The sequence below is a fragment of the Volvox carteri genome (genome assembly GCF_000143455.1).
Source record: "Volvox carteri f. nagariensis unplaced genomic scaffold VOLCAscaffold_60, whole genome shotgun sequence".
In the NCBI taxonomy this organism is placed as follows: domain Eukaryota; kingdom Viridiplantae; phylum Chlorophyta; class Chlorophyceae; order Chlamydomonadales; family Volvocaceae; genus Volvox; species Volvox carteri.
Window position 1 is genome coordinate 458,005 of NW_003307603.1, and position 15,936 is coordinate 473,940.

The following is a 15,936-nucleotide window of genomic DNA, read 5'->3' on the forward strand; positions in this document are numbered from 1 at the left end:
GTCGGCGTCATGCGCCGCAGTGGCTAAAACGCTCCCGCAGTTCGCGGCTTTTCTGCACATAGGAGAGTTCCTCATTAGCTTCCATTAGGAAGCCTAGTGCGGAGCGATAGCCTTGCTCGTCGCAGAATTGTCTGACTTTGTCAAACATGCGCGACGGCGGTGTTATGCCCTTACGCTGGGCACGCCTTACGTACTTCTCATACATTTCCTGGACCTTTTGTACCAGTTCCTTTGCCCTAGAGGGGCTCACCTGGCGCAGCTGATAGCGCTCATGGTCGGCCTTCGCCGACTGGGTGCGCATGGTATTCCCTGGGCTCGCCATGTAAGTCAGATAGAAAATGTTTCTTAAGTTGGAATGTGTTTGCGGAAGCGATGGAGTGCTTGACTCCGAGGTCGTTTGACCGGTTGGTCTAAGATACCAAAATTGTAACAAAGCTTGCAGTTGGCAAGCAGTTGCGAAAAAGGAAATTATCCAACGATAAAAGGTGGTATTGATAAATACCGTTTGGTATTGGAAGATTATGAATAGTTCTTGGATGTACCGTTGGTACGATACCGTTGGCCCGGTGAGCCAAGGGCCGCCTTAGCGGCGTTACATGCCTAGCTGGGATACTAGCCGGAAGACAGCTATGTGTAAAACCCTCGTTGGGGCGGTCCGAACCCCAAATTTATGACTTTGGCACATAGGAATATGAAGTCAAAGTAACTTGTTTCGATAGCATGCTCTTTCCTTGTTGGGGTACCTCCACTCGAGATTCTAGGCGGCACTGCTTTTTGGCTAACATTTTGATCCTCTAATCCCTCAGCTGTGTTAGCAAATCAGCTGCACAAGCTAAAGCTGGAAAATTCAACTTGCCAATCGTGGCCAGGGCCAACAGTCAGGCCAGTGTTGCCGTCCCTGTATGCTTCCTCCACCTGTGCTTCCTCTGGTTGGCACATCCCCGAAATAATTACACAGAGAAAACGCGCCAAAGGCGCGACACCCCGCGCGTTGCTTTGTGCACCGGCGGGCGCACCTTCCCTGCGAAAGATGGGAAAGCGCGAAACGTTGACCGGCTGTCGATTGCCCACTAACTACCCCCAGGATGGAAGCTTGGCCACGACGCCATCCGGTACGACCTGGACGCTATCATGTCTGCCCTGGAGACCGCCAATGCCACCCTGGTGAGTTCTCCGGCGTCAACCGGTGGGAGAGCTTGGCGGTAGTTAGTGGTGGTTGCCTTGCGGAGACGGGGTCAGCTACACATTCCAAAGCGAGTAATTAATGTGCCTATGTGCGTATTCGTGTCGAAAAGCAAAAAACACATGCTTGTATGTGGCCCCTCCTCTCTTGCTCCCGCGTTGCTGGTGCCACTTCTCTCCCTGTTGACCCCCCTCCCCTCCCCTATGCCCGCACGCCCTGCAACACCTCCTACGTCTCCAACATTTCCACCTCTCCCTGCCGCATGGTTTGTCCGCAACCGGAGTTTCCAGTTTCTACCGCATTTCCACCGCAGGCATGGTTTCCTATCCGCCTGCTTCCTTTCCCGTTGACCAACCCCCCCGCTACCCCTCCAACGGCCCCGCCTCCCAACCCCACATATTCCCCCCACTTCCCTCCACTACAGGTGGTCCGAGGCCGGGCCCTGCCGGGATGGCAGGTTGAGGCGCTCCGCTCCACGGTGAGGAGCTTCTACCTGGGGCTGCACATGCACCTCGCACACAAACGAAGTAAGTTTTGTTGGTTGCTAGCTGCTCACACTGACTCACTGACTTGGGTTCATATCAACTCCATTACAGCTCTGCACCCTTCGGCAGTTTTTTCGTTGGCTTATGCAGCGTGGTATCATTTTTATTGTATTTCCACTGCCTCCTCTCCGGTGCCTTTTCCCCCACAATTTCACACCCCGGATTCACTCGTCGCCTCCTATCCCCCTTCCCCCCTCGCTCTTTCCGCCCCTCTTTCCCGCCCCCCGCTGCCCGTTTCGCCGTTTCCTCAGCCGTCCTGTTCCCTATGCTGTCCGCCCGCCTGGTGCTGCCCTCCAAGATGTTGGACTATGACGAGGCCACCCTGATGGCCCTCCTGGACCGGGTGCGGGGACTGTGCGAGGGACTGGACATCACGGCCTCGCCGACAGCAAAGGTGTGTCGTTGCGTGTGTGTGTGTGTGCGGACGCGGGTGTCTTGGCATCTCCAGCAACTTGGACGTAACCGGGTATGTATGTATGTATATGTGTGTATGTGTTGTGGGTGAGAACACCCGTCGCAACCTGGTGCGGGAACGTTTTCTGATTAGGTTGCGGTGGAGGGGGGATAACTGTGGGAGATGACCAGTGGAAGAAGTCATACATGCATACATACATACATACATACATACATACATACATACATACATACATACATACATACATACATACATACATACATAAAGTGTAATCTGAGTCATAAATACATACATACATATCACGACGGCGCCGGGGGTAGGGGTCTTTAACAGAGCGTCAGAGAGAGAAACTTTCCGGGCCTATCCGCGTCGGTCTATTCACTTACATGTCTGTCTGTCTAAATGCGCATCTTTTAAAGTCGATATATACCTTACGACGAGGGGAATGCTCGCACAGGCAGCTGTACGGGAGCTCTACGCGGGGTTTTTCGTGCTCCGTACGCTGCTACGGCAGCAGATGGAGCGCGAGGAGGTGTTGGGGCTGCCGCTGCTGCGGATGCACTTCACGGCGCGGGAGGCTGCGGCGGCGGAGCGGAAGCTCATCTCCCAGATGAGACCCGCAGACCTGGCCTGGCTGCTGAGACCGCTGGTGGGTCTTACTTGCCGCATAGCGGGGGGTAGTGGGGTAGAGTGGGAGCTGGTTGAAGTTGGGGCTTGAGTGTGGGGCTTAGGCGGGTGGGTGGGTTGTGTGCTGACGAGCCGCTGGCGCTGGTCTTCTCCCCTGCCTGCCTCTCTGACCCTCATCTCAGGTTGACAGCCGGAGAGAAGAATACGGAAAAACGCCCTTGATACCCTCCCCCCACACACACATTACACACTCTCACGGGATGCAACAACCCCGGAAAGTGGCATTCAGTCGTTCAGCCTCGTTACAATGATGTGAGTTGCTGCAGTTGTACAGCAGCTACAATCACTAATCAACAAATCTGACTAACTACCGACCAACCAACCTGATAATCATCTTTTCCCTCGTCTAAATATATGTACGTGCGCCTGCCGGGGTACTGCAGGCAGAAGCGGAGAAGAAGGAGACGCTCACGCGAGTGGGTGTTCCCGGGCTGTTTCAAAAGCTGGTGCTGCTGCCCGCGCTTCGCCGCGCGGACCGAGCGGTGCTGCGGACGCATAGGGAGCTGGCGTCCGGAGAGAAGCTAGGTACGGCGGCGCTGCCGCCGACCCCTACTACACCGACCCCTACGCCGTCAGTACTGCGATCCGTACGTTGGGCGGAACGGGCAATGTAACGGGCGCTGGCACCGCGGTGACGTGGGTCAGTGGGATTGCTGTTTGGGAGGGGAGGGGAGGGGTGGGGGCCCTGCTGGAGGAATTGTGACAGGTGGGGCCGTCGTGCTTGAGTGCATGTGAGCGCAGTTTTTTTTACGCACGACGTTCATTCGTTTGATTTGAGTGATTGAAGGGAAGGGCGTTGAGAGAGGGCCAAGTTGTTTTTCCTTTTCTTTTATGTTTTCTTTTTCTTTAATGTTTTTGTGTTTGTCTGCTGCTTGAATATAGGACGGGTTGGTTCGGGGTTGTGGAGGGATGGAGACCGTTTTGGTAATGTTGGTGGTGGTATCCAAAGCCAGGCGCAACCGCGCGCTGCCAAGGCCCAAGTCCAAGCCTTGGATCAGGCTCTTCCATGCGCTGCCCTTGAAATTAAGTGGCGCAGGAGAAGGCCTGGGCATCTGGACTGAACAGCGCTCAAATTTGTCGAAGATGCAGGCGCGCACACAGGCACGTGTGGTGTGATATGAAGAATGCGGCAAGATGGGACAAAGGGGGTGGGGGGAAAGCTCGCGTAGATTAAGAGCACGCATAAGAAGCGCATGGAGGCAGGTTTGCTCGCACGCATTCATGCACGTGACAGCGACATCACTACCTCCAGGGGGGTCCCGTGTTGTCATTGAGTACTAGGGTTTGTAGGCCGTAGTACACAGCGCTGCCGAGATGAAAGTCAAGGTGTACGACGGGCATCGCGTGTGGTACTGCGGGGCATCCGGGGCCGTTGGTGGCTTTAGTTCGTGTGTTGTCCTTGCTGTTGTCCTTGCTGCCGCTGCCGCGGCTGCGCAACGTCCAACGTGCTTCTGGGCCGGCAGGTTGCCTCCTGTCCCCAGCCGGCGGCCCTCTTGGCTTGTACTTATTGGGTGTAGGTCGGATTATGCGGCTGCTGCTGCGGCGGCGGCGGCCAACACGGCCAAAGTGCGCATGCTTGTGGTGGTAAAATCAGAGCGGACGCTCGGACTTTACTTTTACTGTGCCAACTGATCAACGGATTTGGCTGTGGCTGTGTTGGGCGAAATTTCGCAGCCGGCCAGCCAGGCAGGGTTTCGGTTTTGAAGATATTGAAACGGACTGCGGCGTATGTTCCGCGCCGGGGTGCATACTTGGAGGTCTCAAGGAAGGCGGGTGCGACGGCGCGGGCTCCCCCCAGGGAAGGCCTACAAGTGCGGTGGTTTACTTGAGCCCCGAGATCAGATTCTTGGAGTTTATTATATAGGGTGCGGTGGTTTATTTGCGCCTAGGGGCCCTCTATTATTTAGCGTTGAGAGTGCGGCGCTTGGATGAGCAGGGGGCTGCATGGAGGAGGTGACCAACGTTGAATTGCGGTACGGTACGGTACGGTGTAGCACGGCGCCGAACAAGAGCTCGACGTACGCTGAATGGCAAGCGTGCATGTAGGCGCGGCGCAGCGGTACTGACAAATGAAAGAGTGGACGACAGCAGCAGCAGTAATAGCTGCGGTAGCAGTATGCACCTGGACTGTTTAATGGTGTGCAGTTGCCGTGTCTGTATGTTCGTCTGTTTCTTTGCGTGTTAGTTAGCTTGTTTGATGCAGCCTTGTATTCATGGGATGCCTTCTATGGGGGCCAACAATGGTGCCGCCATGTTTCCAGCTTGCATCAAATATTTCACAGCAGGCTACGGCATCGTACGGCAATGTACTGCTGGGCAACTAAAGTTTTTTTTATAGCATTGCACCTTGCTCTGTTGGTTGCAATGCCTTTTCTTAAGTTTGTCGACGTGATGTCCAATATACATGTAGTAGAGGTGCAGATTGTGGCCGCTGCCACATACCTTACTGCCAGCGTGGTTTCAGGCTGAACAATGTTCTAGGGACATACCCGATGTATATGTTCGTGTGCAATGACAGGCTGTGGTGAGACCGGACTTTTAAGCTCCACAGCAGGTGTAACGATTGTGTCCCAGCACGAGGTTTCCCTAGACAGCGGGTTGTTTAGTGATGGCGAATGCGGCAGGTAGGAATCGCAGGTGTTCGAAATGCTTGGGCGTCAGGTTACTCTGGCCAGTTGCCTTTAGTTCATAGAGTATGAGCATATCGTTTTGTATTATCCCTGGCCGCTATCCAGAGTTTGGTTTGCAGGCTAGCTTGTTCTGAAGTGACGCTAACGTGAAGACGGTGGCAGGTGTTTCGATATGTTACGGGCGTTTTAGATGGTGGTGTCAACCACGGCGACTTGTTTGTTGTAGACTTGATTGAGTTCTGGTGGACTAACCACAATCTGCTGAACGATTAGTGACGTAATTGTAAGGTGGACTGTTTAACCATCAGCCGTTGCTGTAGCATGGAAGTGATGCGTGCTAAAGAAAGTAAAAATTCTTCTAATTCACCATAAAATAAACCGGTCACGCTCACAGCTACACACGGCAGCCTATATTACAATCTAATGTCATCACATACCCCAGTTCACGTATGCACTTGCCAATTACATGCGACAATACGTGTTGATCACTAATGAAATGGTCGCCAAAAAGTCAAACATGCCACCAGGACCAGGTTCGGGTAAACGGCTGTTGCTTCCCGCCAAATATCACGTTGCCTCCTCCCCCACACGACGTTTTGCGATTGCCAGACGCACCGAAGTTGAGGCCGCTGAATCCCATGGCGCTGCCAACCCCCGACCCTCAGGTTGGCAGTATGTGCCCATAAGATGTTACCTGTGTCATGTGTGCTACAGGGGCAGCTACAGAGCCGGAGCTTTCTGGAGCTCGGCATCGGCCCCAAAAGTCCCCCCCAACAAAGTCCAGGCCTCTGTGTAGCAGCGTATGGCCCTTCCTAATCCTCCTGCTCTTCTCCATCCCGCGCTTGCAACTTGGCCACACTGAAATGAAATATCATTCAGCTGCATCAGAACCGCGGGAGTCGCACGCCATAAGCCTAAACCATTTGCGCTAACGAACGGGTTCGTTAGTCTCCATCAGACGATCAACATACCTCACCCCGGACCCCTCCCCAAAATGAGAAAGAATGGTCACAGTCGAGTCACCAGCACACCTATACCACAGCACTGCATGCCTATTCTATTCCGTCTATTCACCAAGCCAAGCCTCGAAAAGGTTCGTCTACACAAACCCTACAAGTTGTAAGCCAAGGGGCAAAGCTTCGCCGCCTCAACCACTCCTGCTGCGCCCGCAGGAGAGCATCCCACATAACCCTGCCAATCATCGTGAATCAGCCCTTACCCGTCACGCCCAGCTTCGTCTCGTCCTGTGCCAATCCGCTGCCACAGCCGCTGCCGAGCACTGAGGGCTCGTCGTTGATTGTTTGACAGCTCGAAGGTCACGTGATCGGAGGGCTGGAGGCCCAGAGGCAACGCATCGTAGTCACTTTGCCATAGCCGGCTTCTGGTGGCCGCCTCACGCCTGCCACGCCTTGAAGAAGTCGTTGCCCTTGTTGTCCACGACGATGAAGGCGGGGAAGTCCACCACGTCGATCTTCCAGATGGCCTCCATGCCCAGCTCCGGGTACTCGAGCACCTCCACCTTCTTAATGCAGTTCTGGGCCAGAATAGCTGCGGGACCGCCTGCAAAGAGGGGACAACGTGAGGGCATAAGAGGGGGAAATGGATTTGGATATGGAAAAGCATGTCGGAACGCGAGCTGCCTCACATGAGCTGCAACTAGGCCGAAACGCGCCTGCGGTCCCAGACCCCTTGCCCCGGATATCCACCCGGGTAGAAGAGGAAAGGCCAGGAGGAAGGCTTGCCGGCCGGTGGGCTTCACACCTCACACACCACCACCCATACAGTCTTACGACGCATGCTCCGAATCGCCACTTAGATCAAACTTCCAATCCAAAGCTACGACAGGAAGAGCAAAATCAATTTCCCTTCACGGCAAGGAAGCCTAGGGGGTTAATGTGGAAAACTGGGGCCCGCGTCACACGTACTGCATAATGCACCTGATGTGCGCTATCGCCATGACCGTACACTTACCGATGGACCCCAGGTAGAAACCGCCGTGCTTCTTGCAGGCCTCCGTGACCACCTTGCTCCGGTTGCCCTTGGCCAGAGTCACCAGGGAGCCGCCCGCTGCCATGAAGCCGTCCACGTAGCTGTCCATACGGCCTGCGGAGGGGAAAGGGGTTGAAGTGTTGGGGGGATGGCAGAGGGTTGTGGAGCGAGAACTGGGATATGCAAGGACGCGGGCAGCGGGAGGATCGCGCAAGTGCTCCAGCGAGGGCAGTGAAAGGAGCGGCGTGAGATGGCGCACGACAACATCAATTCGTTCCCGTCCTTTCCCTCTCCTTCATTCTCACCGGCTGTGGTGGGTCCAAAGCTGCCGCTCGCATAGCCCTCAGGCGTCTTGGCTGGGCCCGCGTAGTAGATGATGTGGTCCTTGATGTACTGCGGCAAGCCCTGACCCGCCGCCAGACGCTCCTGTGGGCGGACGAGTGGACGGGAGGCAGCCGGGAGGTGGACCAGGAGTCCGGCAATATGGAACCAAGTTGGGCTGGGTTGGAAACAAGACATTGACCCATCGAGAGCTCATCTTTGGGTTCACGCCTTGCCACCGGCACACGCCAAAGTTCACTCAGCCGATGACTACTCGTCTCACCAGCTTGCGTTGCAACCCACCCACCCACCCATCCACGCACCCCAGCCGCAGCCCAGTCCTACCTGCAGCTTGGCATGTGCAATGTCCCGCGCCACCACCAGCGTGCCGGTCAGGCTGAGGCGAGTGCGCACCGGGTGCGAGCTGAGCTGCTCCAAGATGGCCCTCATGGGCCGGTTCAGGTCCACCTGCAGATGCAGATATAGGATGTGGATGACGTCTAACTAAGTTTAAACTAGGTCACAAGTCAGATCAGGTAGGATCAGGGCAAGTCCGGGCAGGGCAGGTAATGAAAAACACCAATCAATTCAAAAGCGCGGAGCAGCAGACGCCGGGATGGGGTAGGGAGGGTCGCGAGCTGCGACGCAGAACAGTGTGTGTTGTGGAACTTCACCTCAAGCTGGAGACGGCCGACAGGGAACCAGTCCCTGCTGCGTCGCGTTATCATTATTTTTTATTCCACCAAAAAGTCTAGCCAGCCTGCGCTTCGCGTGTTTGCGTCAGAAATGGATGGCTCTGTCCAATGTACATCCCCATCGCTACGCCTTCGCCTGCTCCCGAATGTGGGGTTCCATGCATCCTTGGTGTTCGGGGAAGACGACATCACCGTGCTGCTGCAGCACCGCAGCCACCCGGCACCCACCTTGACCACATCAGCGCTCAGCGAGTCCTCCGTCACCTGCCGGAGAGGGAGGTGGTTCAGGAAGGGGTTACAAGGAACACAACGGAAAAAGACTCGCCCCGTAGGTCCCCCCGCTACGGGATTTCTTAGCTCCTTACCTTCTCCTCCTTCCTTGTGAGAGCGCAGGACAGGTTCTCACAAACATCGTCGGAGGCGGTGCAATACGGACAAGCTCCCTCAGGCAATAGAAGCGGCGGCCACCCACGGCATCTCACCCGTCCACCGCCCCTCGTAACCCCTCGAGGTCACCCACCCACATAGTCACCACTCACATCAGGAAGGTACTGCCCGGGGTTGGTCTCCAGCTGCTCCAGGAAGACGCCTTCCGAAGTGATCTTACCAAGAGCCTGACGGTCTGAGGAGGCGGTGTAGAGGGAGGGAAGGATGGGCAAGGGGATTGAGAACCCAGGGAAGGGGAACTGGGGGGAAACAGAACGGAACTGTATCAGCGCTACCACAACCTTCACCTCCTCGTGCAATGGCACACCGTCTCCGCCCCTCCCCTCCCTGCCCCTGGCAGCTCGGAATTAACTCCAGACGGTAACAGCTGACACAGCTGGAGCCGCATCTGCGTGCTTCACTTGACACGACATGCAGACACGCAAACTGGAATGGTACCTGCAGAGCACGAGACCCCGACGCCAACGGGGCACGACGCGCCATGACGCGGCAGGCGGATGACCCGCACGTCGTGGCAAAAGTACTTGCCACCAAACTGCGCCCCGATGCCAAGCTCCCGCGTTATGGCGAGCACCTTCTCCTCCCACTCCAGGTCGCGGAAAGCCCGACCGTAGGCGTTACCGCTGGTGGGCAGCGTGTCCAAATAGCTGCGTATGCGCATGCGTGTGGGTGTTTAACGGAGGGAAGAAGGGTCAGTAAGAGTCAGTAAGACAGCTACACAGTGTAAACAGCAAAAAGAGCCCGGCAAGATACAGCAAAGCGGACCTGAAGGCGGTCCCCACAGGGGGCAGACCCCATCGACCATCTCACCGATCCTACTTTTCAACCTGCCCATCCCATCCCGCCCCACGGTATCCGCTTGCTGCCACGCCCGGGCCCCGCAGTGCCCATCAGCGTCTTTCACCCCTCCTCCAGACTCGCTGCCCTCTACCGGCTCCCACCGTGTGCTCGCCAGCTTGACGACCTTGAGGTTGAGCTCCGCGCTGAGTCCGCCAATGACGATGGCCAGGTGGTAGGGCGGGCAGGCGGCGGTGCCCAGGCTCTTGATCTTATCCACCAGGAAGGACTTGAGCGAGGCCTCGTTCAGCAGAGCCTTGGTCTGCTGGTACAGACTGGTCTTGTTGGCGGAGCCGCCGCCCTTGGCTGCGAATGGGAAAGGGGATTCAGGAGGTGGTTGGAAGGAGGTTGGAAGGGGAGTTTGAATTTCATGGGTGAGACAGGAGACAGGAGGGGAATCAGTGCGCGCGAGGCATGTGTAAAGGAATGGAGAGGGGCAGGAAATGCTTTGGAAAGATAACAACAGCCCTCTGCATAATACAGTGCGGAATTCTGCTCAAACAGCCATGTCACTACGAGATCATGAATCTGGATGTACGATTAGGGGTCTAGTTCTGTGAAGGAAGGGAAAAAACCGCTCCCGGAGTAGGTTTCCTAAGCTAATCTGAGCCGCAGCAAACGACCTGAAATAAACATAAGCTTCAATCCTTCCATAATTGCATTACAGCACACAGGCGTTACGACCCCCGCCGCGTACCGATGAACAAAAAGTCGTACGTGTTGCCGGGCGCTGCAAATAGGTCAATCTGTGCGGGCAGGTTGGTGCCCGTGTTCTTCTCGGTAAACATATCTACAGGGGCAACCTGCATGCGCGAAAGAAATGCGGCGGGGGGTTGGAGGGGTGAGGGAGGTCAGGCCAGATCCAGCTTAAGATGCAACACTCAACCCAAACCGCGATCCCAATGCCCCAGTCCCGTGCGCGCGATAGGCCTCACTGACCTGGGAGTAGCGCAGGTTAGTGGCGGTGTAGGCCCGGAACACGCCCCGGCTGATGGCTTCCTCGTCTCGCCCATCCGTCCACACGTACTGCCCCCGCTTGCCCATTACAGTGGCTGTACCCGTGTCCTGAAGCGCGGGCAAGTGGTGCGACCGATGTGGGCACGGAGGAGTACCGGTGGGCACGGATCGTAGGATGCATGATCAGATTGGTAACAGTTACAGTTACAACGTCCGCACAAGTGTAGAGGGGTCCATCAAAGCCGGGGGGCCCCATGGACCGTTAGTGAAAGGTAACGACATTAGCGGATATGAACGGATAAAATTACGATAGGTCGAGGGGAGTTAGACGAAAGGCTCCATAACGGTTTAGAGGTTGCAAATGTGGTGATAAATGTGGATCAAGAGATCAGGAGCAGGCAAGTGAGTGCAACGCACACGGCGTCGACGTGAAGTCCTTGCAGGTCCGTGGCATGTCGTACCTGGCAGCCCGGCAGTACAAACCCCGCGGCCACGTTGGCGTTCTTCAGCAGCTCAAGAGCCACGAAACGGTCGTTGGACGATGCCTATTCGCAGCAGCAGAATTGTTGGCAGCAAAAGGGATGTAGTAGGGAAGGGGAGCCATTGCCCATGTGCCAATGCCAAATATGTGCATCCATAAATGGAACGCCGTTAGAAGCGAGGAAAAGCAGCGAAGACCATTCATGCTCGTGCGTTTTTTCGGTCTGGTAAATATTTCGGTAACTTCGGTAACAAAACGACCACCGTCAGTCCTCTCCGCGAACCCCACCTCGGGGTCCTTCAGGATGTTAGCCAGCTGCTTCAGGTGCCCAGGCCGCAGCAAGTGGGCGATGTCTCGCATGGCGGTGTCGGACAAGAGCGTCAGGGCCTCGCTGGAGACCTGGGGCGCCGCGGAGAGGAGAGGAAGCAAGGAAGGAAGGAAGGAGGAGATCAGCGAAGAGGAGCAGCAGCGAGGAGGGAAAGGAGGGTGAAAGATGTGGAGGGAAAGGGTAAAGATGGGGCCGTTGGGAGTTTGTGGCCGTTTCCTGGTAAGCCGGTGTTGAGCTTCCAAGTGCGCTGACGGATCGCAAACGCTGCGATAGTCAGCTTCCTAAGTGGAGCCATGCGCGCGCGGGGGGTGGGGGAAACAGCGGCTTTAAGTAAGGGCCCAACCGGTATCATCAACATGGAGAAGAGATAGAAGGACGCGGTGCATGGAAAGGGGGTGGGGCTGAGGAATGCCTGTTTTGTGGGTCAGGCAGGAAGATTGTGATGGTTATGGTGGTTGGGTGGTTGAAGCTTTATAGCGTCTGCTTGGGCCTGGGGCAGCCGGCGTGGCGGAGAGGGTGTACGTGATGGGAAAACCCCCGGGACAGCTGACAGCACTCGTTGTGCCGGTTTTTCCATATGGAGCGCAAGTTTGGGGACCTGATTCTATTGGTGTGAATTTCGAGAGCGCAAAGTTGAACCCAATGGTTCAGGAGCAACGCGCGTATATGCGGTCAGCGGTAGGAGGTTTCGACTACGGTTTTGCTTTATCGCGAGCTGTCGCAGAGGCCGTTCCAGTTCCATTGGGCCAACCTTCTGCTGAGGTTCTGCCAAGAACCTCAGCAAAGAGGCCGGGGACACTGTGCCACCGGGCCTTCATCGCCGACCTTGAGCTTGACCAACTGGGGGGTGTTGCTGAGTGCTGGACAAGCAAGGTCCTACCTTTCCTTCGGGGTTTGGGAGCTGAGCCCCCAGCCGGCCTGCATGGCGACGACCTCGCCGCGCATTACGCCACCGTAGGTTGCCAGTGGGAGGCTTACTTAGGGAGTTCGTTAGTCGGCTGGACACCCGGTGGGAGTGCCCGGATACCCTAGGTGATCCACGCGCTTTCCCAAGTGGAAATACCGGCGTCAAGGCTTGCAGCTATCTGAAATGGATGGGGGCGCCCCGCTTGGGGACACGCGGCTCAAGTGGCTGGCCCACGCTGGAACCGCCATGCCCCAACGTTTGCATCAAATGCTTATCCGTTTAGGCTGTTGGGAGATTAATCTGCCTAACGGCCGTGAGCGCACCGCGCGCACCTGCAGGCTTTGCGACTGTGGGGCGGTTGAAGACGAAATGCATGCTTTTGCGGAATGCCCGGCTTACACAGATACACGTGGATACAGCGGAACAGTATACATTAACACATCACACGATTGTCCAATATTGTTAATGTATACTGTTCCACAAGGCTAAATACGAAGGTGACCTCGCGTTTCGAGGGCGCGACATGCGCACGATTATGACCGAGGTCCCACCCCTGGCACTAGCCAGGTTCCTCTCGGAAGTCTGGGAGACCCGTTGCTCTAAGGCGCTGAGTGCTTAAGCGGACAAGGGAGGATGATGATTGTCTACCATGATACCGCACTAAAAATCGATTTACCGTCCATGGCTCCCCCGGCTTTTACGGACAGCCCCGCACAACTTGTAACTTGCTAACAGCGCTGGGGGAAAAGTCCACACACTCCTTCCGCCGGCTGCAAGTATACCGTCGAGCGTGCAGCCCGGCACCCTACCTCTAGGATTTTCTTCCCTGCTGCCTCGGTCACGGAAACGTAGTCTCCGGTGAGCTTGCGCCATGGCACCTGTGCCTTCGACATTTCCAACAGCTCTTGGTAAACGAAGTTTGGATTGGACGAGGATGAGGACTTCCACCGAAGCTGGGGTGCTGGCAGTATGTTGGATGCCCCAGCGCCGACTCCCTGCGAAGTTGCGGTTCCGTGAGATGGTGGCGACCCTCGCGGCAAAGCCGAATTGAATACCGACAGCTCTGATGACCCACCAGAGGAGTAGGCGACCCCAACATTGGTACCGAAAATTCTGTGGAAGGCATGTCAAGCAGGTCCCCTGGTCCGGACATGAATCGCATGGCGGTACGCATCCGTGTAGAAGTCAACGACGATTTCCACCTTTGCTGGGGCGCTAGCAAAACGCTAGGGGTTGAAGCGGGCATCGCACGGCTTTGGCCCTAGGAAGAATGGCGGGACCGTATAGAGGTTAATTGTCGAAACCAGGTGGGCTGTATGCACCGCCACAGCTTACCCAGGGCGACAAAGAGCCAAGAACTCGTCGTGGAACACCCCTCAGGGGCTTATCGAGCAATTCACCGACTCCCGACATCCGTTGGGCGGCGGTGCGCATTCTTCCAAAGCCCACCATACGAATGCCGAGCCGCAAATTGGACAATTGTAGCGTCAGGATTTCCCCTATGTTCTTGAAACAGCAATTAAACGTGATAAACGAACTCTCGAGTTTTTCGTTGTTTGACCAGCGCTCGACAAATTTGTTGGCACCTAAATTTAAACTTCTCACTTTAATGGAGTACATTATTACTTGTAGACGTGACCGCATGAAAACGTGCGTACACGTGTAACCACTCCAACGGTAACGGTAAAGGGACCTCGGCCGTAAACACGTGGGAGCAAGGTATTAGTCTAGCTTAGTCTACTTCGGCGGTCTGTGTCTCCGAAATGTATGGTTGTCCGCCTCCTTTACTATCTCTTATCTTCCTGACAATGTAATAGTTAACCATTTCTGCGGCAAATACTTACCAGCTACACAGTTTAGGGCCAAAGGGACTTGGATGAAGCTAGTTGCATAGGTTGTACGTATTTTTTAAGCACGATACTTCATAAGGTACAATGGTGTAGACCTGTTCAGCATTTAAGGATAGAACCCGCCGTTAGTGAGGCGTTCGTTCGCCACAACTTAACTGTAACTGGGTGCTTCCACCTGGCCGGACACGATTTTTTCAACATTATCTTTAGCGTGGTTTTAGTGTGTAGTTAGTGAACAGGTGTTTCCACTAAGCGCCCCGGAACCATACGACAGGTTGCTATTAAGGCGCCAAACCATTACAATATTTAGAGTGAATGTAAACTGGACATTATCATCCGAGGGGGAAAATCGTAGACAGCCATTTTCCTTCCTCAAGGTCCTTCGTTTACTTCAGTATTTTTCCTAAATTAATAGTCGCAAATGGCACGTTGACCAGTGGAATCCCGAGCAGGACCGGGAAGTAATCCTATTGCCAACATTCCATATGAATTGGCTACTCAGCACAGTGCAGCAGACATTCACTGAAAATGTGCGAGGCTTTGGGCGTCTGCCAGTTCAAATGTCTCCAGACATGAAAAGGCACTAAGCAGCAACTGCTCAGCAGCGGCCACTGGCATTTGACCGTGGACTATTCTTTGCCAGTCAATCTCAGGGACAGCATTTATTTGTCCCGGCAACGCAGCTGGACATGGACGCCGGCCATGGCGTATCACAACTACCTCGGTGCACAACTGCACCACCCGGTGAGACAGCCATCTATTTCTCCTTGCAGATGTTCTTGTGATTGTTTGCAGCACTTCCAATCCTGGCTCGTTTCTTATTGCCAACAATTTCTCACTCTATTTTCCCGCACCCTCCTGTCCCGCCTGTCATCAGAAGAGCACCTGTGGTAACGACCTCACAAACACGACACCTCATCATCTCCCCAGCCAGCACATCAGTCCCATCTTCGCCGCCACCATTGGCACTGTGCCGCGGACGCCGCTGCGGCCATGGACCCGCAGCCCCAGCCCAAGGCCCAAGCTGCCCCAGCCACGGACAAGGACCAGTTTCGTGCCAAGGGTGCTGGACGCCGCCAGAAGGCTGCAAGGTGCAGCCTGGTGCTAGCTGATGATGATGGCGATGAGGACTACGACCCGGAGGGCGGATCGCGGTCCTCTAGCGATGAGGATGAGCCCACCTTAGATGCTGACACCCCTGAGAAGCTTCACTGTCAAGTGTGGCCACAGTCGCTCAGAGGTGCGGACTCCATGCATTTTCACCCTTCAATGATTGATTACTTCTGTTTCTGACCATCATCACCTGGCCCCCGGCCCCGCTCATCCTTCAGAACTTCTCAAACGATGAGGATATCGGCATGGTAGCATTGTGGGTCAAATTGTGTGCGCAGAAGAGCCGCATCCAGCACATGTCCCCAAAGGCCCAGCTTGCATTCCTGGACAAGCACAAGGCAACCCATGGCTAAACGTTCGTCGAAACAGATACACGACAAGGCCACCAACCGGCTACTGAAGCACATACGTGACATCCAGTGTGTGGAGTGTGGGACCGGCTTCAATGTCAACTCAATCTGGGACCTTGAGGAAAGTGAGTGTCAGGAGGTCTTATTACGGCTAAAGATCTCCAAGTGGTTCACCTCTGAGGTGGGTGCACAGTGGGGCTT

At 55.4% G+C, this 15,936-nt stretch overlaps 3 protein-coding genes across 3 annotated transcripts in view; 2 read left to right on the top strand and 1 right to left on the bottom strand.

Annotated features, from left to right (window-relative positions):
- Positions 1–521: 521 nt before the first annotated feature.
- On the top strand, positions 522–4,707 carry VOLCADRAFT_121522 (uncharacterized protein; the record flags this gene model as incomplete). The annotated part of the gene is made up of 8 exons (XM_002956325.1): positions 522–547; positions 807–877; positions 1,085–1,164; positions 1,608–1,710; positions 1,980–2,122; positions 2,601–2,792; positions 3,214–3,355; positions 3,713–4,707. 8 exons carry the CDS (start codon positions 522–524, stop codon positions 3,889–3,891), a joined length of 936 nt encoding a protein of 311 aa, XP_002956371.1. The 3' UTR covers positions 3,892–4,707.
- Positions 4,708–5,857: 1,150 nt separating this feature from the next.
- fum1 (fumarate hydratase) lies at positions 5,858–13,339 on the bottom strand. Its single transcript, XM_002956385.1, has 13 exons — positions 13,232–13,339; positions 11,476–11,586; positions 11,168–11,251; positions 10,689–10,814; positions 10,447–10,552; positions 9,854–10,055; positions 9,351–9,559; positions 9,005–9,087; positions 8,694–8,729; positions 8,116–8,238; positions 7,755–7,875; positions 7,432–7,563; positions 5,858–7,020 (listed from the first exon to the last, which is right to left on the bottom strand). The coding sequence occupies exons 1-13, from the start codon at positions 13,313–13,315 to the stop codon at positions 6,854–6,856; spliced, it is 1,584 nt and encodes a 527-aa protein (XP_002956431.1). The 5' UTR covers positions 13,316–13,339; the 3' UTR covers positions 5,858–6,853.
- Positions 13,340–14,974: 1,635 nt separating this feature from the next.
- VOLCADRAFT_97386 (uncharacterized protein) overlaps positions 14,975–15,936 on the top strand; it is a gene marked incomplete at both ends in the record, with an annotated part of 3,101 nt that continues 2,139 nt past the window's right edge. The window contains 2 exons of the mRNA XM_002956326.1: positions 14,975–15,016; positions 15,203–15,512. Of these exons, the coding sequence (XP_002956372.1) occupies positions 14,975–15,016; positions 15,203–15,512 (352 nt within the window). The remainder of the gene's footprint in view (positions 15,017–15,202; positions 15,513–15,936) is intronic.

Coding starts and splice junctions, on each gene's coding strand:
- fum1 (XM_002956385.1), bottom strand. CDS start 13,315: ATGTCGAAGGCACAGGTGCCATGGCGCAAGCTCACCGGAGACTACGTT. Junction 10,553..10,688: donor CTAACCTGCGCTACTCCCAG/GTCAGTGAGGCC, acceptor TCGCGCATGCAG/GTTGCCCCTGTAGATATGTT. Junction 8,730..9,004: donor CCGGGCAGTACCTTCCTGAT/GTGAGTGGTGAC, acceptor CCTCTCCGGCAG/GTGACGGAGGACTCGCTGAG.